General features: G+C 39.0%; 1 protein-coding gene across 5 annotated transcripts in view; it reads right to left on the reverse strand.

The window, feature by feature from the left end:
• Positions 1–18,801: 18,801 nt before the first annotated feature.
• MYSM1 (Myb like, SWIRM and MPN domains 1) overlaps positions 18,802–27,959 on the reverse strand; it is a 43,192-nt gene continuing 34,034 nt past the window's right edge. For 4 of the 5 annotated variants that reach the window (XM_055305019.1, XM_055305021.1, XM_055305018.1 and 1 more), the window contains 3 exons: positions 25,397–25,502; positions 25,161–25,218; positions 18,802–24,134 (listed from right to left, as the gene is read on the reverse strand). In XM_055305019.1, coding sequence (XP_055160994.1) covers positions 23,967–24,134; positions 25,161–25,218; positions 25,397–25,502 — 332 coding nt within the window. In that variant the 3' untranslated portion in view covers positions 18,802–23,966. The remainder of the gene's footprint in view (positions 24,135–25,160; positions 25,219–25,396; positions 25,503–27,959) is intronic. The other variant, XM_055305020.1, reaches the window with a different exon arrangement.

A 27,959-nucleotide genomic window follows, 5' to 3' on the forward strand; every position in this document is an offset into this window, starting at 1 on the left:
GACAGAAGCTTCTGGAAAGAGATCTCCAACTTGGAACAAAGAGAGGAGGTAATGAGATCAATGGACTACCCAGTATGAGAATGTTTGAAAACAGTAATCAAAGGGTAGGTGGTAGATGGACGTTCTGATGAGGAGTTTGGAAAAAAAAATTAAAGAACTGTATTACATAGTCATTATAATGTAGACTTTGATTTTTTTATTTAACTATGGGACAGGTGGGGCATGGGAGGCTGGTATAAGGAATGCCAGATGTTTAGATCATAATTGACAATACATAATGTTTAAATTTGGTAGAATAGGAGATAGTAAAATAAACGTATTATTTAGAAATATAGAGGTAACTGTCTGGTGAGACAGCTCCATGGGACAAATGATGTTGCCTTTGGAATATGGAACCAAGGGATGGTGAAGGGCTTGCTGTGTTTCATTAGAAGCCTACTTAAAAAAAAAAAAAAAAACTATGTGCCTGTATTAGTTTGATGAAATATTTTAAAAACCAAGTGAACCACTGATTTACGAGAAGACTTTCAGGTGAATCAACTTCTCATCTAGCTACCTGGAAGCATACTTGTTCATTTGGAGACCTGGCTTATCTTGGCGTGTTTATTTTGGCCCAGGGAAGTCATTCCTCTGACTCCTTGCTTCTTGTTTAGAAGTGAAGGGAATGTCAAGTGACCACTTTTGGCTAATGACAGCAGCCCCTGTGAATGAGTGTCTGATTTACTTGTGTCTAATCTTGACAATAGCTCTTTAAAGTAGGTATTATCATTCCCATTTCACAGATGAAGGAACAGATTCAGAGATATTGCCTTGCCCAAGGTCAATAGGCTAGTTAGAGGTGGAGAAGGGACTTGAACTCAGGTTTGCTGACTCCAGAACATAAGCAACTCTGGATAGCAAGCTATGTCTAAGGTCACATCCAGATTTGTCCTCTGCACTGCCGTATGCCCTATGACATCTGCCCCGACCCTTCTATGTCCATCTCCTCACATGAAAGCAAGGCCAATTCCAGCCCTAGCTCTGCTCCAGCACTATCATGCCTCCTGACTTCTGCCTTCACAGTCAACACTTGGATGTATATCCTTCTACTCACCTTCTCTTCAGATGCAAACACATGTCTTTTAAAATAGATGATATCACATGATACATATTATCATACCCTTTGCTATTTTTTCTCATATGTCTTGTCTCTCCACATCAGTTCAGGTTGGTCCAGATCATTTCTTCTCACAACCTATACTATTCCACAGTATAGATAACCTTCATTCATTTAATCTCCCTTTACATTTCACTTGCCACCATTTTATTGTTTTGATCCTTATAGCAACCTTTTGGCAGAGATATTACTATCCTGGCTTGTAAAGATGAAGAATACAGGCTTAGGCAGTTAATTCTTTGGCATCAGCCACTGACATGACAAGAGAAGCTTGACAGGAAATACCACTATCCAGAAACAAACACAACTCCAAAAAGTGCCCCTCACTGGGCATTGCCCTTGGCCACTGGGAGCTGCTTTACTCCTTGCCAGCAGTAGCCAAGGGCCAATACCTGGCTGAGGCAGGGAACGAGGGTCCAATCCTCTTTGCCTCCATTTGGACAACCCTGAAGAGTTGGCTCGAGTGCAAGCTCACTGTAGTATCTGCTGAGGGCTCAGATGTAATCACCCTCTGGTTCCGCCTCCTCTCTGCCCAATCCCACTGTCCTCATTTTCTTACAGTTGTATTTCCTGAGAGCACCTCCCAATCAACCTTGTGCATACAAACTCCCGCACGGAGGGTCTCTCCAGGGCTCTGAGACTAAGACACTACTGTTTTGGGAGTTAAGTGCCTCCTTTATTTATTTATTTTTTCCTCCTTTCTTTAAATAGTCCTTTCTATACACTCTTTTTACATTTGTTCATACCATTTACCAATATCTGATATAGTAGCCTGTATTTATTCATTACTTGCCTTTTTCTGTCCCCAGAGCATATGCTCCACACAGGCAGAGGCTTTGTTTTGTTTTCTGTTGTATTTCTGGCACCTAAAACAGTCCTGACCCTCCTTAACAATAAAGGACTTCTGGGACACCTGGGTGGCTCAGTTGGTTAAGCAACCAACTCTTGATTTCAGCTCAGGTCAGGATCTCGGGGTCATAAGATGGAGCCCCATGCTGGGCTTCACACCAAGCATGGAACTTGCTTGAGATTCTCTTCACTCCCTTTCTCTCTCTGTGCCTTGCCCAGCTCACAAGTGTGCATGCCCCACTAAAAAATTAAAATAAAAAAAATAAAGGATTTCTAAATTCACTGAATAATTGATTCCTTTGGGAGTTTTTGAGACATCACAGAGAAGTGGGTGAGATCATGCTCTTCAGTATTAGACAGACTGCTCTATTTCAACCCTGTTACCAAAGGTAACTTTGGGCAGGATTCTTAACCCATCTTAGGCTCAGTTTCCTCATCTATAAAATATGGTAAATAGGACCTACATCCCAGTGTTTTTGAGATAACCAAAGGAGATAATGTACACAAAGCCGATGGTGTCTAACTCGAAGAGTTTCTGCTCTGAAACATGTGAAGTGATAATTATAATTCTGAACAGATTTCTGAAGAAAAAGGGTAATTATAAAAAAATCACAATTCTAAATTATTTTTCTAGACCATTGTGTTAAAATACTGGGAGAAAATACAATTAGGCAGTAATTATCTCTCCAACCTGCTGCAGGAATATTTTCCCTAATTACAATGTAGATTTCATTAGCTGGTTCTGCAACATTCAGTCCAGGACACAAAAAGCTCATTGGACAAATTACCACCTTGTGCTCACTGGGCACAGGGCCCTTCATCTGAGCAACAAGAGCTCTCCAGCCGTATCATCATCATTTGTAGCAGGCTGCAATGATAGATGTAATTTGGGAAATCTGGAAGTTGGAGAACTGGTTTCAAAGCTGGGTAATACAGAATTAAGAACATAGAAAGAAGGTTTGACTTTGAGTCCTTGTTACTTCATCTGCTGGCCATGCCAACTTGAACAGGAGACCTATCCACCCATCCATCATCCACCCTCCCATCCATCCATCCATTCAACCTTTTCTCAGCACTTCTATGTAACAGTCACTGTACTAGACCCAGGAGATAGGAATGAACAATTCCAGCCCCCAAGGAGCACACCCTCTAGTGGGAAAGGGAGAAAACAACTTCATGTCCAAGTAGGAAGCATTGGAGTTGTGTGGAAATGTGCCTAGATGGGGCCTAATCCTGTGTTGGGACCAACGAAATCAGGTGAGGCTTGCTGGAGAAATTGAGTAAGTCAGTCAAAATTCCAGGCAGAGAGAATGACGCATGAGTAGAGATGGAGAAATGAGGCACATTAGCGAACTCTGAATAGTTGAGTAAGACCAGGATACAGAATGCCAGGCAGAGAATGAGGGCCATTAAATGCCTTCTTAACCTATGCTAGGTATTATATACTAGGCACTGGGGATACACAGTTTAAAAAAGGCAGGATCCATACTATTCAGAAGCTCACAGTCCACTGAAGGCAGCAGAAAAGTAAAGAGGCAAGGAAAAACCAGTTCTACTGGGGCTTTGACAGAGGGCTCCGCTGAAGGGCTTTAATCCAGTCTAGAGTAGAGAGTCAAGGCAGGCTTCTAGGTAGAAGGGATGTTTAAATTTTGAAAGTCACACAGAAGACATGGTTGGAACCAGGGGACGTGTTCCATATGAAAGTAGAGGAGTACATAGGCCTGCTGGGTGGAGCTCTGTGTGTTAGGATTCACCAAATAGTTCAATATGATTAGAACAAAGAGTGCACGTGTGTGCATGTGCATGTGTGTCTGTGTGTTGGAGGCGGGGGGGAGAACTGGCAAGACATGAGACTAGAGAAGGGATAGGGGCACATCCTAAGAGTCTTCTAAGCATCTGTGTTGGACCTGGTGCAGAAAGCTTGGTGAGCCTTTGGAAAATCAAGCAAAGTACTTACATGCTCAGATTTGTGCTCCATCAAAACAAAACAAAAAAAAAACAGAACAAAATGCATCTGGCTGTAGTGTAGAGGGTGGAGGGATACCTACGGGAAGCATAGAGATTACTTTTGAAAATGCAAGGTTTTCTTCCTATGAATTCACTTCTCCCAGGTTCGGCCATAATGGGGGAAGACAGAGAACCATGTTGAAGCAAAATTTTTAACTGTAAGGTCCATTTCTTCTGTCGAGGTAATAGACTAATAATCCCATGGCTTTATCTACTGCTTTGGGGTGTATCATGGTGCAGGATCTATGAGCATGGGATTTTCTTAGTTTCCCAGAGAAGGCAGGGTTTCCCATGAGGTGTGATCCAGGAGCACTGGCAATGGGAAGCTCATCATCTCCCATCCCGGCCTTGACTGAGTCTGTGACTTGGACAAGTCACTTGTCATCTCTGGGTATCAGTTCTCTCACCCAAAAATGAGGAGATGGAACTAAATTGCTCCTTAGGTTCCTTCCAGGTCTGAAACCAATACCATGATAGTTTGGCGAGCTGATTTTAGAATCCTATGGATCTCGGTATGAATTCTGTGTCTGCCACTTCTGGCTGCATGACCTCGGATAAGCTGCTCCTTGAGCACTCGAAGGCTAAGTTTAAAGTGGGGATAATAGGACTTCCTGCATGGCTATGGTGGGGATTTAATGTGATATTGTACAAAAAGTGTTTAGCCCTACATCTATAAATGGATGGATGCTATTATTATAAAACGGCTTGATGAATGAAAGTGGCTGACCTGGAGAGACCATAAAAAACAACGAAATTCACCCCTAGATCACACAATGTCAAGGAACTGGACAACGAAATGTGTCACAGTGTTTATAAATGCTTTGATCTGGGCAGTGTTTTCTGAGGATTGGGCTGGTGAACCTTACAGGGCTGGGATCATCGTGCTCATCCACCGTGACAGAGCGCCCTCTGGCGGTCTTGGAGTCAACATTTTCATTAAGATGATTGAAGAGCAGATGTGGCTTTGTGGATTTATAAAGCAAACAGCAAGGATTTGTGTGTTCGTTAATCTTAGATCAAGCTAATATAGCTAATCTTAGATAAAGCTAGTAAAGTGTCATTAATTATATCACCTCTAATAGTAATTCTTTAGTCAACTTTTCCATAAAAGTCATGTTCCAGGCATTTATTAGATCTTGCAGTTCTAAAAGACAAAATTACATTTTAAATTAAAACATAAATTATATCGAACGTTTGAATTGCACATAAAATCTTCACAGTAGTTCTTTGTGCTATGAAATTGAAAATAATTTGGCATCACTCAGAAGGACGGTGCAGTAGCAGAACTGGGGTTTTCTCAAGGTGGCCTTGCTGCAGCAATAGGCTGTGAGACTTTAGGCAAGGTGTTTCATTTCTGGGGACCTGTTTCCTCATCTTAGGATAGAGGACTCTAGGCCCGAACGTTTCCAATGTCTTTTCCAGCTCTCAGAGTCTTTGATTTGACGGAGAAATGTTTTCCATTATCTTTTATCTTTTTATCTATTAGGACTCTGGCTTCAAAGAAATTTGATGTCCACTTTTCTTTATAAACCAGGGGTCTCAAGCACAGTATTTAAGGCCCATCTGAAGATGAATTTATAACATTTTATAAAATGAACTCCAGCTATCTGTAGCAGAAATCGCTGGTTATTAACAAAGATTCATGTTCTCCTTCCATCGGGCAAAATTTTGTGCAGAAGCAACACCCCAAAAGGACTCCGTTTAGAGTCCTTCTTTGCGGGGATCCCTGGGTGGCGCAGTGGTTTGGCGCCTGTCTTTGGCCCGGGGTGCGATCCTGGAGACCCGGGATCGAATCCCACGTCAGAGCCTGCTTCTCCCTCTGCCTGTGTCTCTGCCTCTTTCTCTCTCTCTCCATGACTGTCATAAATAAAAAATAAAAAAAAATAAATAAAAAACTCTTTAGAGTCCCTCTTTGCATCCAGGGGGGACCATATGATTAGTTCTTGACCAAAAAGTTATTAGCCATAAGTAATGTGTGTCCTCCAACCCAAGGTAGGTAAGTATCAAGTGTGTTCCCCCATTCCTTCTCATTCCCCTTGTCCTCAAATGGATGACACTTGGGATACGTAGAGTCACAAGATGACAGAGCCACACGGAAAAGTACCTGGGAGCCTGAATTACCTATTGGAGATGTGCTGCCCAGGAGAGCCACCCAATCAGAACACCTGCAATGGACTCTGTGTGAGTGAGAAATAAACTTCCACTATGTTGAGGTGCTGATAGTTAAGGGTGGTTTGGCATAGGAGCTAACTTTAATTATCTCAACCTATTCTCCAACTGCATGATGCTGAGATCTAACTTGAGGCATTGTAGCAAGGCAAGCTGATCTCATAAAAGCATGTTCTCGCACTCTCTCTAGGAGAGAGGTGGAACTAGCTTACTCAATGTTTGTTTTCTGGTTAGGAGAGCAGTACTGCTCTGAAAAACGTCTTACCAAGATTTCCTTTGAACTATTCAATTTTGTTACACAAAATGAGTCTGATGCAGACTATCTTCTGGTTATGGGTGGGCACAGGCGCTGCAATTACTGCTGAGTCATATCAGTCAGGTGTTTGGGAAAAAAACAAAGTTCAATCACCGCTGATCTAGAAAAAAAATGACTAAGCAGTTAAAAGGCATTCTGAAACTTTCCAGTTCTTCTGTATTTTGAAGTGACCTTGTTAATGGGGGATTCATGGGGGAGGTGGGAAAGGAATTACACCTAGTAACAGGTATTGGAGTTATTCATTGATAAGTCTTGTTTTTTATAACAGGAAAAATATGGGAAGACAAAAGCAAGGGTCTTTCTAAAAAAAAAAAAAATTGTGTAATTTTTAAGTAGGCTCCATGCTCGAAACTACAACTGTGAAGTGAGAACTGATCAAGAGTCAGATGTTCAACCGACTGAGCCACCCAGGAGCCTGAAAAGCAAGTTTTTTACTTAGCTATATCTCTGCAAACACTGACAATATTTTATTTAAGCTAGCCTTCTAAAAAAAAAAAAGCTAGCCTTCTATGGGAAGATAATTGAGACTCAGTGATGTAGAAACACATCAGCGACACTAAGAAAAACCATTACAGTACAAATAGGATTGCAGGATGATGTTGATGTAGAGTTATTGGCTGAGTATGATGCGGGTCACAATCAGAAAATTACAGCAAATGTTTAATAAGCAAGCATCCACACAAGCTGCACAAAGGAATGAACTTCTAATGAAGTAAATGTCTTGTAGAATTAAAACTCTTAGGATTTTATTGTACTTTGCCACCTAAATTATATCATTTAGGAGCCTTGAGTTCAAATTGGTTCTGTAAACGAGATGATAAATGTGGCTGTACTGGAAAGGAAAATTAGCTGATAGAAATGGAAGATTTTTCTGCAGATACTAACAACATTTAAAGGGTACATGGATCTTGATCTGGCATCTAAACTTCTAGGAATCTCTTCAGAGAAATATGAAGTGTGCAAGAAAAAAGGAATAATTTTTCATAGAAAAATGGAAAGCTGTAAATAAGGTTCATCAATAAAAAACTGATTGGATCAATGATGGCAAATCTGTACTGTAGAATGCTGTGTACCTCTTGCCAAGAATGAATAGATATTTATGTGCTGTGGTAGGAAGAAGTCCTCAATGAGAGGACAGAAACTGAAGATGTATAATATGACCCAGTAGGTCCTTGTTATGTTTTAAATTGATAGTGAAACAGGGGCCCAAGGGTGCAAGAACACCTGACTCCAGGTTCCTCAAATAGATCAGGTTTGATTGGCCACTCGCCACTGAAAAAATCCAAAGGCAGAGAAGTGGGTGGTGGTGAAACAAGAGAGGAATTTATTTCTGTGAGGCCAATACCAGAAAGGTAGGCAGTGGCCGAAAGTTACAAAGACTGTCTCCAAAGTGCTGGAAAGACTTCTAGGTTTCTATCAGGAAAATATGAGACAAAGGCAGGTGGGTACATGCAGCCCGGGGAAGTAAAGGTCAGGTTGATCTCTTCCCTAGGGTCAATCACATGAGGTCTTGCTGGTGTCAGGGCAGTCCCTGCTAGTTGAGGGGGTCGTTTTGGTCCCCATCAGGGGACACTTTGCCCACAGGGTCCTTTGCCTGAGTTAGGAAATGAGCTGGAAAAAAAAAAGAACTTCATTAATTAGGAAGTGCAGACTGAGGTCAGAATGGAGGTAGTTGATATCTTCTTTTCAAATCCCTACCATGAAATCTCCATTCCATTTCTACGGAAGGAGATGGGATGACAACCATATCTTCTCTAGCTACTTTCTGCTGCCTGGGATGACGTAGAGATTTAGGAATGGAACACTTTGACAGGTAGAGGAACTGCATTTCAGGAGTTTCTCCAAAATAGGCACTAAGGACATCTCTAGGCTTGTGTGAATAGCACAGGCTCCCACCTGACAAGTACTAAAAGTCAAACAATCATCACAAGAAAAAAGCACAAGAAATATAGCAATGCTTAACAGCATATTTCCATTAGGAAAGAATCTAATTTAGCCAACTGCAAAAAGGATCTAGAGCTAGGGCATCTATAGTAGTGATGTGTTTGTTTAAATCTTTCAAGGCTTCAGTTACATTTTTTTGAGTAATTTGGAATATATATACAACATTCTGTTTTAATGAGAGCACAGCTTCCTCTTTGGGCCACAATCAAGATATCCAGGGCCATTTGGTGGGGAAGGACTATGGTTTTCAATTTTGTGTGGTTTCATCATTTAGAAGGGTGACTGTGTGCTGGGTTTGGTTAAAGGCGGCTGCTGTAGGCTTGGGTAAAGCCTCTACTTGTAATTCTACACCAGTAGAGGTGGCTCCTCCAACAAATATGGTTAAGGGATAAGAAGGGATAAGAAGCCTTCTCTGCCTCGTGTCTAGCTAGCTTTTAACAGTATCCCAGTTACAAGGAATCACTGGCAAATGGGAGATGACTCATCTCAGAGACATGTGCATCTCCAAGTACACCGTCCAATCCAATCTTCCATCCATTATTTTCATGAGTCCATAGTGAACCCCATAAAGTAGGGGTATGCACTGGCTTTTAAGGAGTGATTTTGCCACCCGAGCCACATAGAATTGGTCAAAGTTATAGCTGAGTTACACAGTCAGTTGTTGGGGGAATCCATCCATCGTCCAGCTGTTGAAAAATCATATGCCTGTAGGGTCCTTATATTATCCCCACAGAATAAGGGAGATTGTCTATACATGGGCTATTGTGGCAATTTCTCTGAGGTTTATTTACCTCAAGTTATCTAGCTTAAGCAAACAACAAATATTCAAAGACCATCAGAACTAGAATATAACTTCCACAAGGGTGTGTGTTACTGAGACATCATTTTTCTAAAATCACCCTTATTTCATCAAAGATAGCCAAATTACGACTAATTTGTTTGTAAAACAAGTCCAGTTTTACCAAACTTGGCCTAATTTTTTACATAAGCAGAGCAAGAATGATGATTTATGATACAAGTTCTTTTTAAATCTGCTTTGCTGGAAATATAAAGAATTTCTGATTGAACTTTTAACAGCCTCTCAAAGCCAGAAGCCACACCAAATACTTGTCATCAGATTTGCCTGGAATACCTATAGATTTGGGTGAATTCCTCTTCTCAAGGTCCCCCAGAATATCCTTAGTATTCCTGCACCTGCCGGGAAGGGACATTCTTTACTCAGCAGGTGAGGCTGCTGGGAACTCTGTAAGCAAGGTATCAGGCCAACATTTCAAGAGGGCTCTATTGGCTCCATAAAGTCAACCTTAGTTCCTTAAAGCTATCTGGTCATGTCTGCCTATGCACATCTCTGTCAAATATGACTTTCCAGTCAAAGCCTCAGTAATATAAGCAGTGTTTTCAGTGGTGTCCTGCTACCAGGAGAACAGATTCTTTTTTATTTTTTTCACCTCATTAATTTTTATTTGTGTGTGTCTTACATAATAAGATGTTTTTTTTTAAATTTTTGCACATTTTTTTGATTGGAGTTTGATTTCCCAACATAGAGCATATCACCCAGTGCTCATCCTGTCAAGTGCCCCCCTCAGTGCCCATCACCCAGTCACCCTAACCCCCCGCCCACCTCCCTTTCCACTACCCCTTGTTCGTTTCCCAGAGTTAGGAGTCTCTCATGTTCTGTCTCCCTTTCTGATATTTCCCATTCATTTTTTCTCCTTTCTCCTTTATTCCCTGTCACTATTTTTTATATTCCCCAAATGAATGAGACTATATAATGTTTGTCCTTCTCCGATTGACTTCTTTCACTCAGCATAACACCCTCCAGTTCCATCCACATCGAAGCAAATGGTGGGTATTCGTCGTTTCTAATGGCTGAGGAATATCCCATTTTATACATAGACCACATCTTCTTTATCCATTCATCTTTCGATGGACACCGAGGCTCCTTCCACAGTTTGGCTATTGTGGACATTGTTGCTATAAACATCGGGGTGCAGGTGTCTCGGCGTTTCACTGCATCTGAATCTTTGGGGTAAATCCCCAGCAGTGCAATTGCTGGGTGGTAGGGCAGGTCTATTTTTAACTCTTTGAGGAAGCTCCACACAGTTTTCCAGAGAAGCTGTACCAGTTTACATTCCCACCAACAGTGCAAGAGGGTTCCCCTTTCCCCACATCCTCCAAAGAGAACAGATTCTTATTGAACTTAGCAAATAATTATAATTGCCATGAAAGAAAGCATACTCGCTGAGAGTTTCTAAATTCTGAGGGTTGAGGTAGGGAGAAAAGTTAAATGTTTAAATTTGTTTACAAAGGAATATTTTCTCATATTTCTGTAAATCATAGATATCTTAAGAGAAAAAGTTTCCTTAAATCTGGAATCTGGGAGCGCAAACATTAGAGAATCAGCAATGTTTCAAGAGTCACAAAAACTATAATCATTTCCTCAATTCATTCAACCCATGTTACTAATTCCTGTTCTGTTTGAATGCAGCTTTCCCTCTAGTTCTCGAAACTCTTACTCAAAGGCAGTTCTCTTAGTTTAAAAGTATCAGAAAACTGTATTTGTCCAAAGTCATTTTTATGCATCTTCTTGATGAAACGCAGTTTGCAAGAGCATCAGAACAAGAACTATAAATGACAAAAGACTCAACAATGGGCTTGGTTAGAGATCTGATGAGACTTCATTATAATGCAGTTGACAAGGTAATCCTCTTGTCTCTATGACACACATTTCAATAATCAGAATGTCAAGTGACCTTATATCAAGACATATTAAAACTTTAGGGATTTCATATAATTTCTAGAACAGTTACAGCATTTACTCATACAATATAACCCAGGAAGGTTTATCAACATTCGTTTAACATGCTTCCATGTAACTTAACATACCAAATAAACTAGCCTAATTAGTCAAAAAGACTACATTTAGAATTTGAATCTTGGGAAGTTTATTAAAAACCTCAGAAGGTTTTTAAGGACATGCTTAAATAGGATTCAGATAATTATAAAACTCAATATTTAATTATTCAAGGTGGCATTAAGAGAGTTGTAAAGGCAGATACAGAAGGTCACACAGTTGTTCGCAAAACTTAGCTCTTTCAATGTGGAGAAGTTTTAACTTTAAAGGAATCAACAACGTGGTTTGATAAAGACAATGTGGTTTTCTGGGCAGATAAAGAAAAAAATTTGTTTACAATTTCTTAACAAGTGCAGACCTACAATCTAAGAGGGAACTTTGTCTTTTTAATAGAGAGAAAAACCAAATCCCAATCTTATACTAGAGTGTTTTTTAAAAAAATCACTCATTTACATCCAAACTCAACTGAATACACATTCTTCTCAAGTGCACATGGAACTTTTTCCAGAATAGACCACATACTGGGTCACAAATCGGGTCTGAACCGATACCAAAAGATTGGGATCGTCCCCTGCATATTCTCAGACCATAACGCCTTGAAATTAGAACTCAATCACAAGAAGAAGTTTGGAAGGACCTCAAACACGTGGAGGTTAAGGACCATCCTGCTAAAAGATAAAAGGGTCAACCAGGAAATTAAGGAAGAATTAAAAAGATTCATGGAAACTAATGAGAATGAAGATACAACTGTTCAAAATCTTTGGGATGCAGCAAAAGCAGTCCTGAGGGGGAAATACATCGCAATACAAGCATCCATTCAAAAACTGGAAAGAACTCAAATACAAAAGCTAACCTTACACATAAAGGAGCTAGAGAAGAAGCAGCAAATCGACCCGACACCCAGCAGAAGAAGAGAGTTAATTAAAATTCGAGCAGAACTCAACGAAATTGAGACCAGAAGAACTGTGGAACAGATCAATAGAACCAGGAGTTGGTTCTTTGAAAGAATTAATAAGATAGATAAACCATTAGCCAACCTTATTAAAAAGAAGAGAGAGAAGACTCAAATTAATAAAATCATGAATGAGAAAGGAGAGATCACTACCAACACCAAGGAAATACAAACGATTTTAAAAACATATTATGAACAGCTCTACGCCAATAAATTAGGCAATCTAGAAGAAATGGACGCATTCCTGGAAAGCCACAAACTACCAAAACTGGAGCAGGAAGAAATAGAAAACCTGAACAGGCCAATAACCAGGGAGGAAATTGAAGCAGTCATCAAAAACCTCCCAAGACACAAGAGTCCAAGGCCAGATGGCTTCCCAGGGGAATTCTATCAAACGTTTAAAGAAGAAATCATACCTATTCTACTAAAGCTGTTTGGAAAGATAGAAAGAGATGGAGTACTTCCAAACTCATTCTATGAGGCCAGCATCACCTTAATTCCAAAACCAGACAAAGACCCCACCAAAAAGGAGAATTACAGACCAATATCCCTGATGAACATGGATGCAAAAATTCTCAACAAGATACTAGCCAATAGGATCCAACAACACATTAAGAAAATTATTCACCATGACCAAGTAGAATTTATCCCCGGGATGCAAGGCTGGTTCAACACTCGTAAAACAATCAATGTGATTCATCATATCAGCAAGAGAAAAACCAAGAACCATATGATCCTCTCATTAGATGCAGAGAAAGCATTTGACAAAATACAGCATCCATTCCTGATCAAAACTCTTCAGAGTGTAGGGATAGAGGGAACTTTCCTCGATATCTTAAAAGCCATCTACGAAAAGCCCACAGCAAATATCATTCTCAATGGGGAAGCACTGGGAGCCTTTCCCCTAAGATCAGGAACCAGACAGGGATGTCCACTCTCACCACTGCTATTCAACATAGTATTGGAAGTCCTAGCCTCAGCAATCAGACAACAAAAAGACATTAAAGGCATTCAAATTGGCAAAGAAGAAGTCAAACTCTCCCTCTTCGCCGATGACATGATACTCTACATAGAAAACCCAAAAGCCTCCACCCCAAGATTGCTAGAACTCATACAGCAATTTGGTAGCGTGGCAGGATACAAAATCAATGCCCAGAAATCAATGGCATTCCTATACACTAACAATGAGACTGAAGAAAGAGAAATTAAGGAGTCAATCCCATTTACAATTGCACCCAAAAGCATAAGATACCTAGGAATAAACCTAACCAAAGAGGTAAAGGATCTATACCCTAAAAACTATAGAACACTTCTGAAAGAAATTGAGGAAGACACAAAGAGATGGAAAAATATTCCATGCTCACGGATTGGCAGAATTAATATTGTGAAAATGTCAATGTTACCCAGGGCAATTTACACGTTCAATGCAATCCCTATCAAAATACCATGGACTTTCTTCAGAGACTTAGAACAAATTATTTTAAGATTTGTGTGGAATCAGAAAAGACCCCGAATAGCCAGGGGAATTTTAAAAAAGAAAACCATAGCTGGGGGCATCACAATGCCAGATTTCAGGTTGTACTACAAAGCTGTGGTCATCAAGACAGTGTGGTACTGGCACAAAAACAGACACATCGATCAATGGAACAGAATAGAGAATCCAGAAGTGGACCCTGAACTTTATGGTCAACTAATATTCGACAAAGGAGGAAAGACGATCCACTGGAAGAAAGACAGTCTCTTCAATAAATGGTGCTGGGAAAATTGGTCATCCACATGCAGAAGAATGAAACTAGACCACTCTCTTGCACCATACACAAAGATAAACTCAAAATGGATGAAAGATTTAAATGTGAGACAAGACTCCATCAAAATCCTAGAGGAGAACACAGGCAACACCCTTTTTGAACTTGGCCACAGTAACTTCTTGCAAGATACATCCACGAAAACAAAAGAAACAAAAGCAAAAATGAACTATTGGGACTTCATCAAGATAAGAAGCTTTTGCACAGCAAAGGATACAGTCAACAAAACTCAAAGACAACCTACAGAATGGGAGAAGATATTTGCAAATAACATATCAGATAAAGGGCTAGTTTCCAAAATCTATAAAGAACTTATTAAACTTAACACCAAAGAAACAAACAATCCAATCATGAAATGGGCAAAAGACATGAACAGAAATCTCACAGAGGAAGACATAGACATGGCCAACATGCACATGAGAAAATGCTCTGCATCACTTGCCATCAGGGAAATACAAATCAAAACCACAATGAGATACCACCTCACACCAGTGAGAATGGGGAAAATTAATAAGGCAGGAAACAACAAATGTTGGAGAGGATGTGGAGAAAAGGGAACCCTCTTACACTGTTGGTGGGAATGTGAACTGGTGCAGCCACTCTGGAAAACTGTGTGGAGGTTCCTCAAAGAGTTAAAAATAGACCTGCCCTACGACCCAGCAATTGCACTGTTGGGGATTTACCCCAAAGATTCAGATGCAATGAAACGCCGGGGCACCTGCACCCCGATGTTTCTAGCAGCCATGTCCACAATAGCCAAACTGTGGAAGGAGCCTCGGTGCCCATCGAAAGATGAATGGATAAAGAAGATGTGGTTTATGTATACAATGGAATATTACTCAGCCATTAGAAACAACAAATACCCACCATTTGCTTCAACGTGGATGGAGCTGGAGGGTATTATGCTGAGTGAAGTAAGTCAATCGGAGAAGGACAAACAGTGTATGTTCTCACTCATTTGGGGAATATGAATAATAGTGAAGGGGAATATAAGGGAAGGGAGAAGAAATGTGTGGGAGATATCAGAAAGGGACACAGAACATAAAGACTTTTAACTCTGGGAAATGAACTAGGGGTGGTGGAAGGGGAGGAGGGCGGGGAGTGGGGGTGAATGGGTGACGGGCACGGAGGGGGACACTTGACGGGATGAGCACTGGGTGTTATTCTGTATGTTGGTAAATTGAACACCAATAAAAATTAATTTATAAAAAAAAAAATCACTCATTTCAAATCTTGGTCCTGGCAATACATACAATTATTTTCCAAAGATTCCCCTTCACAAACCTCCTACAAATTTTTCATTCATGAATTTTTCATGCATTTTGTCCTTAGCTTTCTCTCTCTAAATAATCAGTCTTGTTCTAGGATAAAATTACTTTCTTTTCAACAAAAATATATTCCTGTTCTTCATGCCTTTCTTATCAAAAACATAACTTATTTTCCTTGCATACAAGGTTATCATTTTCTGGCAGTCCTGATTACATTTATCAGAATTTTTACTTAGAACCTTAGTTTCCAGTGTAAACTAGCTAGTGAATGAGTGTGTACTATTACACCAGAATTCTTTAACTCAGTTTATGAATACATTTCCTAATTTCTGGAAACATGTGCTTCTCCACAATAGAATCTTTCAATTACGCATAAGGCCTACTGCAGCGTCTGGGTTCTCTGTAACAAGAAGCCAAAGCCGATACAGTGATGTTTAGTAATTAATATTTCAGTATTTTATCTTTTTTTTTTAATAGAAGATAGTATTTCTTTGTTTTTTTTTTTTTTTTTAAGATTTTATTTATTCATGAGAGACACCGAGAGAGAGGCAGAGACACAGGCAGAGGGAGAAGCAGGCTCCATGCAAGGAGCCTGATGCGGAACTCGATTCCGGGTCTCCAGGATCACACTCTGGGCCAAAGGCAGACGCTTAACCGCTGAGCAACCTAGGTGTCCCTATTTTGTCTTATTTGGAAATATTTAGATAATTGCTGAATTCAAACCCATTTGTTATTTAACCTAGCAAAACTTCAGTTCTTGGTTACCAAAGATGTTGAAAGCTATACACCTTTTTAGTCAACATACTTGCTCTTAACAATTACCCATGAAAGCTTTATGAGAGAGACAAAATTATCCATCATTTTACATCAAATTGCAACAGATTAAACATGAGTTTAATTCAGGTAGAAATTGATAACTGTATTATATTTGATGTTTGATAGCTCTGAAAAGCATGCCTATTTTAGTTAAACCAGCAAACTTAAATTAGCTTTAATGATATGTCACACCTGTGTTCAGTGTTGGTCAGTCCCTCTACTCCCCACTGTCAGTTTTACCTGGGGCTCCTGTGGAGAAATCTCACGTGGGCAGTTTGAGCCCGTGGGCCCCTTTATGCTGACTTGGGAGGTGCTCCAGTTTGAACCTCAAAAGGAGATGGCCTGACAGCTTGGGGTGCTTTCACTCAACAGTGATGGTAGGAGGAGCAGGAGGATGGTGTAGGAGGCCACTAAGAAGCACCGGGGGTGGTGCACACACAGAAGGAGAGGCCAGGGTGCCACTGTCGAGGCTGGAGGTGGACTCAAAGTTTGGACTAACACCCCTTCATCTATATAACACCCCTTCATCTATCTCTGTCTTCCGTCTCTCTCGCCTTCAGAATAGGCTTTTACTCCAGTTGATTTTCAGGTCTTTGCACCAAATTATTCAAAAATATATCCTAGTGCACTTTCTTGGGAAAACAAAAAGATTCCGTCTTCCTAGGCAAAAGCCCAGAAAGAACACAGAAGAAACACAATTATGGCTAAATGAAGCTCAGAGTACTGATGTTAGCATTCATTCTGCCCCAAAAGTCAGAGCATCACTAACTGAACCAAACGACTTTCCAGAACAAATTGGGAGAGCCAAACAACCCTCCCTGCCAGCCCTCACACCACCACCATCATTTGGAGGCAACCAAATGAGAGGAAGGAATACCAGAGCCATTCGGTGGCCGTCTTTCCTCTGAGCTTCGCATCCATGGGCCAGGCAGTATTAGAATAAAAAGTCCTCTTCTTAGTCGTAAGGTTTTAACTAAAGGTACACCAGCCAGTATTCTCCCCAGAGGCCTTCGGGAGGGGTTAGCATCCCCTATCTTGTACACACACACACACACACAAATTCCAACAGAGATCTCCCCAAGTGCATACCCTGGCTTCCCATTTATCTCCCTCCCACCCATTCCTTTCCAAGGGCACCTCCACAAATTAGAACAGCCCCTGCCACAACTCAAGGAACATGAGCCTGAATAAATGGGTTATGAAAACCTGAAATAAATGGTTCCAAAGAACCCAAGAGCAGGGAACCACGGAAGGATGGGTTCCAATGTACACCTGTGGAGGGAACTTACCAGGAGCCAAATTCCTAGGGCCTGCTTATTCTTCAACCTGTTTCTCTGCTTCACCAAATGCACGTAAGGCAGTTGATGCAGTTCAGGGCAAAGTTGCAAGAAAATCTTTGCAACAAAACAAGTTTCAGCAGCTGCCCAGGACTTCCTGTCCTCTGCATTCGGGGGAGGGGGGGCATTCACCACAGGAGCTGACTCTGACGGCCACAGCCACCTGCTGGGTCAACAGCTGTGCCCTGGTGCACCGCCCACACCAACCCCTCCGCCGAGGGGGGGTGGGGCACGACCCCAAGGAGGCTGGGCAAACTGAAAAGATAGTTCCACGCTGGCTTGCCAAGAATTGCCAGGTCCCAAACAGGCCTGGTTCACCAACTTGCTGACAAAACCCAAAGGCAGAGAGGAGTGTGGGTGAAACAAGAAAGTTTATTTCAGCGAGGCCACCACCGGGAAGAGAGCCAACTAGTGGCTCAAAGTCTGTCTCCAAAGTGAGAAGAGACTTCTACTCCCAGGTGTATCAGGAAAACATGGGGCTAAGTGGACGGGTACAAGCAGGTGGGCAGTAAAGGTCAGGTGGATCACTGTGTCGGGGCCAGTCACGCAGGCTCTTGCTGGCTCAAGGCAGGCCCTGTTAACCAAGGGGTAGTTTTGGTCCCTATCGAAGGATGCTTTGCTCACAGCATCTTTTTGCCCGAGTTGATAAGCTGGGAAGAACTTGGTCAATTAGAAAGTACAGACTGAGGTCAGAATGGAAGTAGGTAAAGTCCTCTTTCAAGAGGTTTTGTATATGGTAGGAAAAAAGACTGGGGAGTTAAAGACCGGTGAGTTAATTCTGATCTTAAAATGAGACTTTCTTTCACTTTATAGCTTCTGTATCCTTAGTTGCTCAATGTGAATTATTACCTAATGAACACCTCCATATACCCTACCCTCTGGCCAAAGACTCACCATTCTCGATTTCCCACTTCTTATCTCCGACCCTGTGCTAAGGTCACCTCTCTGAAACATCTTTCCCCAAATGTCACTTACCAAACCCTGCCAGGATGTCTAAAGATGAGGTCTTCCAAGAAATCGATCTCACTGCTCACATTCTAGAGAATTATTTGTCTAAACACCTATTGCCCTTGAAGTCTTTACAGGCATTTATAATCCATTTCAGTTTGTATCTTAGTGTCTTACCTGTCCATGTTGGGTTTTATGTGTTTCCCACTTACTAGGTAATAGGCTTCTTGTGGGACAAAAATCAAGATTTACTCATCTTTGTGTCCCCTACAAAGCTCAACATAATAAGACATTCAACCAATGTTTGAATTAATGGGGGCATATTTGCGATTCAATGTGTATGCTGCTAAAACTTAGAAAGACATCAAATGATTCGCCACCACTTTTTCTCAGAATTTTATTTATATAGAATCTTCAGAATGTTTCCCTTTAATTTTTATCACAAGCTAAAAATCTCAAAGCTTAAAATCAGATATTTTATAACATGTCATTGTTTAGTATAGGGAGAAGAGTCCAACCATTTTGAGAAGCTTTCATAACTGTATAAACAATATTTACAATATTATTTAATATAGATTTAGACAATGTGGCATCATATTTAAATGTACAAAATAGTTTATGTCATTATCTTTTAATTATAGAACATTCCAAAATTCAAAGTAATAAAAGAAATCCATCAACACTAATAACATTTGGGGAACAATAGCAATAGGTTCATCGATAATCACAGTAAACTTATATGATACATATACATAATACACAATTTATAATTTACACATCAAATACACAAATTCAAAGATCTATGACCAGTCTATTTAAATCATGCTGGATTCTAAATACTATTTTATAATTCATAGCTTTAAACAAATGTTCTGTGGTAACCTATGAAACAGGAGTACAAACTATGAAATCCTAGTTAACATTCTTCTTAAATCCTAAGAGACTACTCTAGGAAACCTCAAAGACAGCACATAAGGCATTTTCCCCTGAAATTAAAATTCTTATGAATATATTCATAAATATATTCAAAGGAAGAAAATACAAACAACCCAGATATCATGAGTTAATTTTACCTTCTCAAATTTAGTTCAGTACAGAGCATCTGGTATAATCACAGCTTCTCTGGGAAGTTTTGATTTTCTCCTGATTTAGGGGGCTAACATATTTATTCTCTGCCTTTTTCCACAAAAATTTTAAGGTGGCTAAAAAGATTCAGAAAATGCCAGAAGGCACAAATTACAGGGCAAATGAAAAAAAACAGAGAAAACAGAGTTTTGAGGAATAGAATACATAAAATCATTTAAGAAAAGGTCAGAAATTTAATTAGTTAAAGTATGTGACATTATTCTCCACATAGTGATTTCCTGGAAATATTCCAAATTTTATATTGATTTTTAAGAAAACTATTTAAAATTGCTGGTAAACTGAGAATACTGATCAAATTTTGTATTAATCATGATAGAGATGATGATAAAAATGTGCTTTTTCCTTTGTGCTTGGATGAAATAAGTTTTCCTAAATGCCATGATGTAGGACTCTAGACTTAAGTCTCTTACTGTTGGTAAAGGAGAGTGTCGATAAAAAAAAAATATGAAGTTTGGGTGCCCTTATTTAATTTCTACTGAGAAATCCATCCACTGAATGCCTGTTGATGACCTGAGGATTGACAGCTGTATGTCAGGTGGTCAGATGTCCATAAGTCTCTTTATCCACAGGTAAAGCATCAATCCTGAAGCATCCTGCCATTACATCACTTCCTGCAAGTCTTCCAGCTCACCTCGTTAGGACCCAGAAAGAAAAACATGACCAACTGAAGAGCAGGAGGCCTGCACAGACTGGCCTGTTCACACTGCAATCACCCTGTTGCCCAGACAGCTGCAGAGGCTCTGACCCTGCTTACTTAACAGTCTGCACATCACAGACCTCACCTCTACTCCTGTGGGGGAGGAGAGTTTTGGAGAGAAGGCATGGAAGCATTAATCAGCTTCCATGAAATACAAATGGGTCTGTTCAACTCTATCCTTCTAGGCCCTGCTTTCAACAAATGTTATATGAACCATCTTGTACCTATGTGCCAAGAGGTAAGAAGTAGAGGGAGTGGGTAAAAAGTGGGAGTGTGTTTGAAGGAAATGAAGAAATAAAAGGTGGTAGGATATGTGGCATGAGCTTCACAACTACAGATTAAGGATCAGAACAAAAATATCCACTTAAAAGCTAAAACTAATCACTGTGTATCTTTTTTTTTTTTTTTGGAGGATGATTTTTCCCAAGCAACATTCTTAAGTTTTGGTCATGTCAGTGAAGAACAAGGTTCAAGTCTATAGATTTAAAGCCCCAGGAACTGCAATATTCTTGGTGGCGATGGCAAAGCTACCCCAGGGTTTGTGAGATAAGTTTTACAGGCGACAGAATCATGACTGCTATTTCTCCAGTGATATCCTTGAGAATATAGGAAGAGCCACCTTATCTTTCAGGCAACATGCCTCCAGCCCACAATACTTTTAAGGCCCATAAAAAATGTTTTCATCTTTTAAATTCAGAAGGAAAAAAACCAATCTTTTAGATTGAGGACATGTTTATATATAGTATTAGACTCATTTTATATAAATAAAATTGTAATGAATTAATTTTTAATTTTTTATGGAAGACAACATCCAAGAAGGCAAAAGTGTCTAAGTCCTACATAATGTGGGTTTGAAGACAGTTCAAAGATAAAATAATGGAGGGATGAGGAGAGTCTGATCTTGTTGATCTTATTCCACTGATTTTTCTTTTTTGCATGTTACTTTGGGATTAGATTTTTAATAGAGCTCAGTCTAATACTGTGAAGTACTAGTGTCCATTTCTACTAGTCAAGCAAGAAAAGAAAAAAAAATTAAGTTCATTATTTTATTGTCATTGTGCAGTCTTAAGAATCAAATCAGGATGAAAAGATCTGGATGTTTTCAGGTCCTGTCTCCACTCCTGTAAGCATCACCTGACGTAAGTTTCTTTGAGTCTCTGCCCCCCTGAACTTCCTATGTTAGTTACATTGCCCTCAGTTACAGACTTCCTCTGTGCTTCTCCAGCACCCTGGCTCTAACTACCCTAAGCAGCCTAAGTTGGCAGTGACAGGAACATGGGTGGGCACTTGCAATTTCAAAAGTGTTTCAAGAATATAAGAGAAAAAAAGAAACAGGGAGAACGAACAATGAAGGAGAGAAGGAAAATATCACAGATTATAATGTTCTAAAATTACATGGTCCAGGAAAAAAAAAGGGGTAAGAACTTATACTAAAATGTTAACCTGTGGTTTTTTAGATAATAGGATTTATATATTTTTATATATGTTTCTGTTTTTTAAAAAATAGTTTGAGATAAATGTACTCTATCATCAAGGAAAAAAAAAAACACTCAGTATATATTATTTTAAAAATTGTGCTCTCCACACTCTAAACTCCAAGGATTACCATCTTCAAGTTCTTCACAGTATGGCTTAGGTTAGAAAATATGGTTAGTTACTGGCACATAAGGGATCCAGATTTGAGAACAGAATTTTAAACAATTTCCATTATTTTCTATCACCCAAATTAATAGATATTATAGGGAAATGTCAATCAAGAGAGTTAATTCATACCAATTTCTAGGATATGTTCCCAATGTACAATGAGAAAAACACATTAAAAGGAAGAAATACAAACGAATCAATTACTACGTATCATAGAATCAGACTTTCTGTGCTCGGAAGGAAAAACAAAGTCATAAAACTCAGACCCATGCATTACAGGTGAAGGGCATGAGGTCCAGACAGATTATGTGATGTTATCACTTCCAGAGAGTGAAACCAGTAACAGAATTAGGATGAGGACTCAGGTTTCCTGACGTTGGTCTACAGCTCTTAACACCTCTAGTCCCAAAGGGAATTGCTTTATAAATTATGTTTCATTGTTTATCCTAACTACATACAGAGAAATGCATTTTAGACCTGGAAGGATGTTAAGAAGATAAGTTAGCTCTCAGTTATACAAGAACTTAGGCTTAGAGAAGGTCAACTTTTATCCACCCCTCCCTTTCCCCCAAGTCACAAGGTTGAGCCAAGACCTAGGCCATCTAGATCTAGCTCACTACTCCCTCAGACACTGTCATATTCTTCCGTGGCTAATGATTACTACTAAAAAAGGTAAAAATACAGAATCATATCCAGGTAAGATGTAATAAAACTATTATTAATAAGAGTGCTTGAAGAACGGGTATAAATCAGTTCTATGGCTAACAGAATAAACTGAAATCCATTTGAGTAAATCAGGCAGCATGATTGCTAATTTTACTTGAAAATGTACTTAAATGTAAATCACAATCTTAAGTTTTGTTGTTTGAAGATGATGTAAACAAGGCCTTTCAGTGTCTCAGGTTCGTATATCTGAAAGTAAATTACAAGTGTTTAATTCTCTAGAGCAGAGTTGGAAGATAATGGCCAGCAATCCATTTTCTGTGAGGCTCACGAGGTAATAAGAATGGTTTTTATATTTTTAAAGGATTATAAAAAAAGTATAAAGCAGAATATCTGATAGACACGGTATTTGACCTGCAAAGCCCAAGTTTTTAACTGTCCCTTTACATAAAAAGTTTGCTCACTTCTGTTCTAGATTTAGAAAGTATTTGAAACTGGGCTAGATACGTAGTATGTCCTGGAAGGCTTTTTTGTTTTTAAAATTAAATCTCTGATTTAATATTTAAGTGTTATTATAATTTGCCACTTTCTCCTGATAACAGGTAGTAGGGGAAAAAAATCCAATACGAGAGTTATGATTATCTGTGTCCTAATTAAATGAGGTTTCATCACACATACGAATATAAGTGGACATATAGTTGAAGCTAATTATTTTATGTATCTGAAATCCATATAAAAGGTTTCAGCTAGCTGAGAAAATGGCAATATCCTGTAGTATTACTGCTATAAAATAAAATGGAAACAAATCGCTATTAACTGAAAAACTGGCAATTTGATTTTCTCCTTTGGGTTTCTTCTCTATGTTTAAGATTTTCTCCTTATGCCTCCCCTGGCCTCCTACAGCTTGTTGTTAGATTTATTATATCGATAGTTCTCAACCATGTTAATTACCTCAGTGCCATCCATCCATAGCTCATTGGCAACCATAAGCAAATCTCACCAAAGCACATGGAAAAAAATGGAAGTACTCCTAATGAGACAGAGACATGAGGTACCAAAATTTGGGGAGAAATAAATATTAGAGATACATTCCATTTATCAACCTGAATACAACAGTAAAGCAGACAGCCCTTTGGTCTCCTGCACTGCTTACTGGCCATGGCTGGTCTGCAGCACTGCAGCAGACCCTGCTTCACACAACACTCTGATAATCACTGTATGAAAGCCAGTCCGTATCTCTTTGTCACATCATTTATGTGGCAAAGTTTCGATTTTGTGAGCTAGAGAAAAAATATTAAGGTTGTGTCACTATTAGCAAAATTACAGTAATTTCAAGGATATTACTTTGAAAGCATGATCACTGTATCAAGATTAGAATGTCTTACTTTAAAATAATTACATTAAGAGTTCCTTTGTACCCACAGCACAGTTCTCTTCAGCCACTCCATTCTCCTGCTTGCTTTTATAATTGGAAAGGAATAAATTTTCTATTTGAGTTAAGAATTCTTCAGCAATGAAGCAATTAGTCACTTTGCTCAGAGTTTTCCTCAGACACTCCAAAAGCTAGTTGGAAAGAAAAGTTTTATATTTAAAATACGCAAAAAGTATAAGAGGGTTTGCATTACTATCATTATTGTATCCCTTTCCAAATCTCAAATTTTCTAATGTGCAAATAAGAAACAGTCTCCTTAAACGTGGCTGGAGATGTATTTGTGATGAATAATCATATAGCCAGATGCAGCAAGTCACTGTTGAGAAATGCTTAGGTTTAGTTCCTTTATGATCTTATATGAGGAGACAAACCTAAGATTTTAAGTGTGATGTTTTCTACTCTGGACAAGTTTGTGACTTTCCTTCTTTTTTCTAAAGTTACATTTACACAGCAAAATAATCCTGTAGAATAAAAATCTGTGTACGTATACAGGACTTGACAACTTCAAAATTAGGATGCTAGAGTTTGATTCCTGAAAAATATGCGTATTAATCTTCCAACAGAACGAGAAAGCAGCTTTAACAGAGGGAGTAAAAAAATCTAAAAAGAAACTTAGTATGTAGTATGTTTAAATTTTCTATTCTCAAACTGTTACCAAAAAAATAAAAAATAAAAAAGATGTTGCCAGTCTCATGGTCTTTAACTCTTTATACTCATAGAAACAAAACAAGAAGTGAAATAAAAGAATTCAGAACTCTTACTTCCTACCAGAAAGTTAAATAAAATGACCACTTACATGTAATTATTAGATTTATTCTACCATTCTTAAAAATGATCAATTGTTACACCTAAATGGAAACATGGCACTTGAATTTAACAAAATGAGAAAAGTGTTCTCCACTACATACAATAATCTGCTAAGAAATTTATTGGCCAACACAAATTTATTCTAAAATAATATTATTTCTATATGCAAGTATGGGCAACAAAACATATTACTAATTATCTCTTAGAAATTAAATTTTTGAAAGGAAAAAGCAATAAAAAATACACAGAAAATGTATCTACAAAGCATTTGGCATCCTGGGAAAACACATCAAGATGAATAGCTTTAGAATCCATGAACAATAGAACCAATTAAAATGAAGGCAGCTTACTTTCTGCAAACAAGTCAGGTCAGAATCCCGGTGAAAGATTTTATCCATAGGGACACTGCTGTTGGAAGAAATATGAAGACAAACTGATGAAACAAATACCTTAAACTAATCAGCTTTGTAATAAACTGTCACTGATGTCATATATCATAGTTTTATATTTAACTTGGGTTTTCTCTAAAACATAATTTAATGAGAAACACTGCAGATGTGCAACCATCTCCAACCACAGTACATACCTATGGGATAGCCGGTATTTTTCTATTATCCATCTTGTCTTTTCAAACACTAATCCCCACTGAGGTTCTTCCAGCATCTGTTGTACTTCAAATTTATAAGGTAAACCTAGAAGAGCATAAAGAGGCAGACAGACTATCACCAACTATTTCTTAAGTCTGCAATCTCCTTTCAATTACCTAAAATCCTCACCCTCTCGACTTGGCAGACCAGCTGAACAGCACTTTAAACATAGTGGGCATTCATTAAATATTTACTGCCTGGCTGAACCAGGTCCATCAAGCACATTAATGCCAAGCAATTAATAATAATAAAGAAAAGTAAAAGTACCATTTGCATGACAATTATATGTAAGGAACTGAGAGGCAGGATGATCACATAATTTATATCCAAACCAAGAGACTTTTTGAGTGAAAGGGGGCACTGTTAAAAATTGTCAGAAACACGGGCTTAAACTGACACTGAGCTAGGCAAAACAAGACATTCCATTCCAGTGATTTTTATTTTTAAATAGGTTAAGCTTACAGCAATGCTATAAGGTAGGCAGCATTATTCCTATTTTACAAAGAAACAGGCCGAGACCAGTGAAACAACTTGTTTAGGCTGGGGAAATTGAAGAGCCTGGATTTTAAACTCTGGCAAGTCTGCCTGGCTTCTGAGCCCACACTCACTTTACCTCCTTATAGGAGTTAACACCAGTCAGGAAATAGGATTAACTCTGGAGAAGCAGCAACTGCACTAGAGTCAAAACTGTCAGGCTAAACTCTGGAGGAAAGGAGCCCAAGGGGTAGATACCATGCACACAGCTAGAAAGGAAAAATACCAAGGATGAGCCTATTGGAGATTTCTCATATATCCTTCAAAATCTCCCTATAATTGTATTTGCAGTGTATTAAAAAGAAAAGCTCAGGTGATTCATTACCAAAGGTCAATACCATAAAAATAATAGTAAAACTTACATAATGCTTACTACATGGCAGGCTTACGGTGCTTTATATATGTAAGGCCACTTTAAACTAGCTACCAGTATTATCCTCTATCCCTGCTTTTTTTTGGGAGGGGGGGAGGGAGATTAGGACACTGAGTCACAGAGAGGTTAAATAACCTGTTCATCAGCATATATATATAATCATGAAGAGGCAGAGCCAAAATCTGAACCCAGGCAGTCTGGCTTAAGTTTGTTATTAACTTTACAATATACTGCCTCTCAACTGGGTTTTTGTCAATATAAGGCTTTTTAAGTAAATACAATGCCAGCAAATCAGAAGGCATGAAGAAAATGAAATGAAAAACACCATGACTAACTTCCTTACAAAACAAGCTTATTTTGTTAATATGTTCTAAAAAGCACCCCTATTCTTTTCATGTGGATCTTTTTTTTATTTCTCAATTCTCCTCCATTTCACTTTTTCCCTCCAAAAACTTGAGAAGAGTGACACATTACAGCACACAAGCTATTAAGCAAACTCCTTTTGGTGATATTGATAATTTACTTGAAATGCTCTGATTACTTAACTAAGCTCAGACAACAGTATAATCACAACTTCCTATTGAAGATCTATTATTTGCTAAGCACCTGATATACTAACAATATTTACAACTTCCCTGAAAGCAAGGAAATAGTTTTTTTTTTTAAAGATTTTATGTATTTGAGAGAGAGAGCTCACACAAAGGTGGGGGGAGGCAGAGGGAGAGGGAGAAGCTGAGTCCCTGCTGAGTGTGGTGTGGTGATGATGAACACAGGGCTTGATCGCAGGACCCTGAGATCATGACCTTAACCAAAGTCAGACGCCTGCCTGAGCCACCCAGGCGCCCCAGCAAGGTAATAATTTTTTCTCATTTTACAGATGTGGCAAAAGGGAATGAGAGGCTAAGTAATCTGCCCAAGGTAAAATAACCAATAAATGTCAGAACTGGGATCTGAATCTAGGCAAGCAACTCCTACTCTTAATGAGAACCAAAAATAAGAATAAAGAATGCATTTTCAGTCTGTGCTGGTGAAAAACTGTAAAAACACACACACAAACTATACAGCTTTGTTTGGTATTAAGAGTATTTTTCTAAGTTAAAAAAAAGGCACTAAAATCAGTACAAATTTCTTTTTGTGCTGAATATTTTTAATCCATTAAAATATCAGAAGAAAACTAATCACTAAGTATATTTTTTGCCTATTCCAAGTACAGAAAATGCTTATCCATTAGAAACATTTAAAAGACAGAACATGGCTATATACCTAACAGGAAAAAAGAAAGTACAGGACAGGAAAGGCAAGGAAAAGAGAACCTAAGTTAAAAGTACTGTAACACAAGGTATCCCATGGCTTCTTGAAAATTCTTGAACTAGAATGTTTCCAAATAAGAGCAAAGTGAAGAACCTAGGATTAAGACCTAGTAAGCAGTGTTAAGAGGCATTTAAGAGAAACTCTGCCCAACAGAACTTTCTGCAATGAGGAAAATATTGAATACTGTGTGCTGTCTAGTGGTACCTTATGAGAGCATCCAGTACAGTTCCCTCTCATCCTTTCAAGTGATTCCTGCCCCTGCTTGGGTACTTTCTTCCATGCAT

The sequence above is a fragment of the Nyctereutes procyonoides genome, unplaced genomic scaffold (assembly GCF_905146905.1).
Source record: "Nyctereutes procyonoides isolate TBG_1078 unplaced genomic scaffold, NYPRO_anot_genome, whole genome shotgun sequence".
Classification (NCBI taxonomy): domain Eukaryota; kingdom Metazoa; phylum Chordata; class Mammalia; order Carnivora; family Canidae; genus Nyctereutes; species Nyctereutes procyonoides.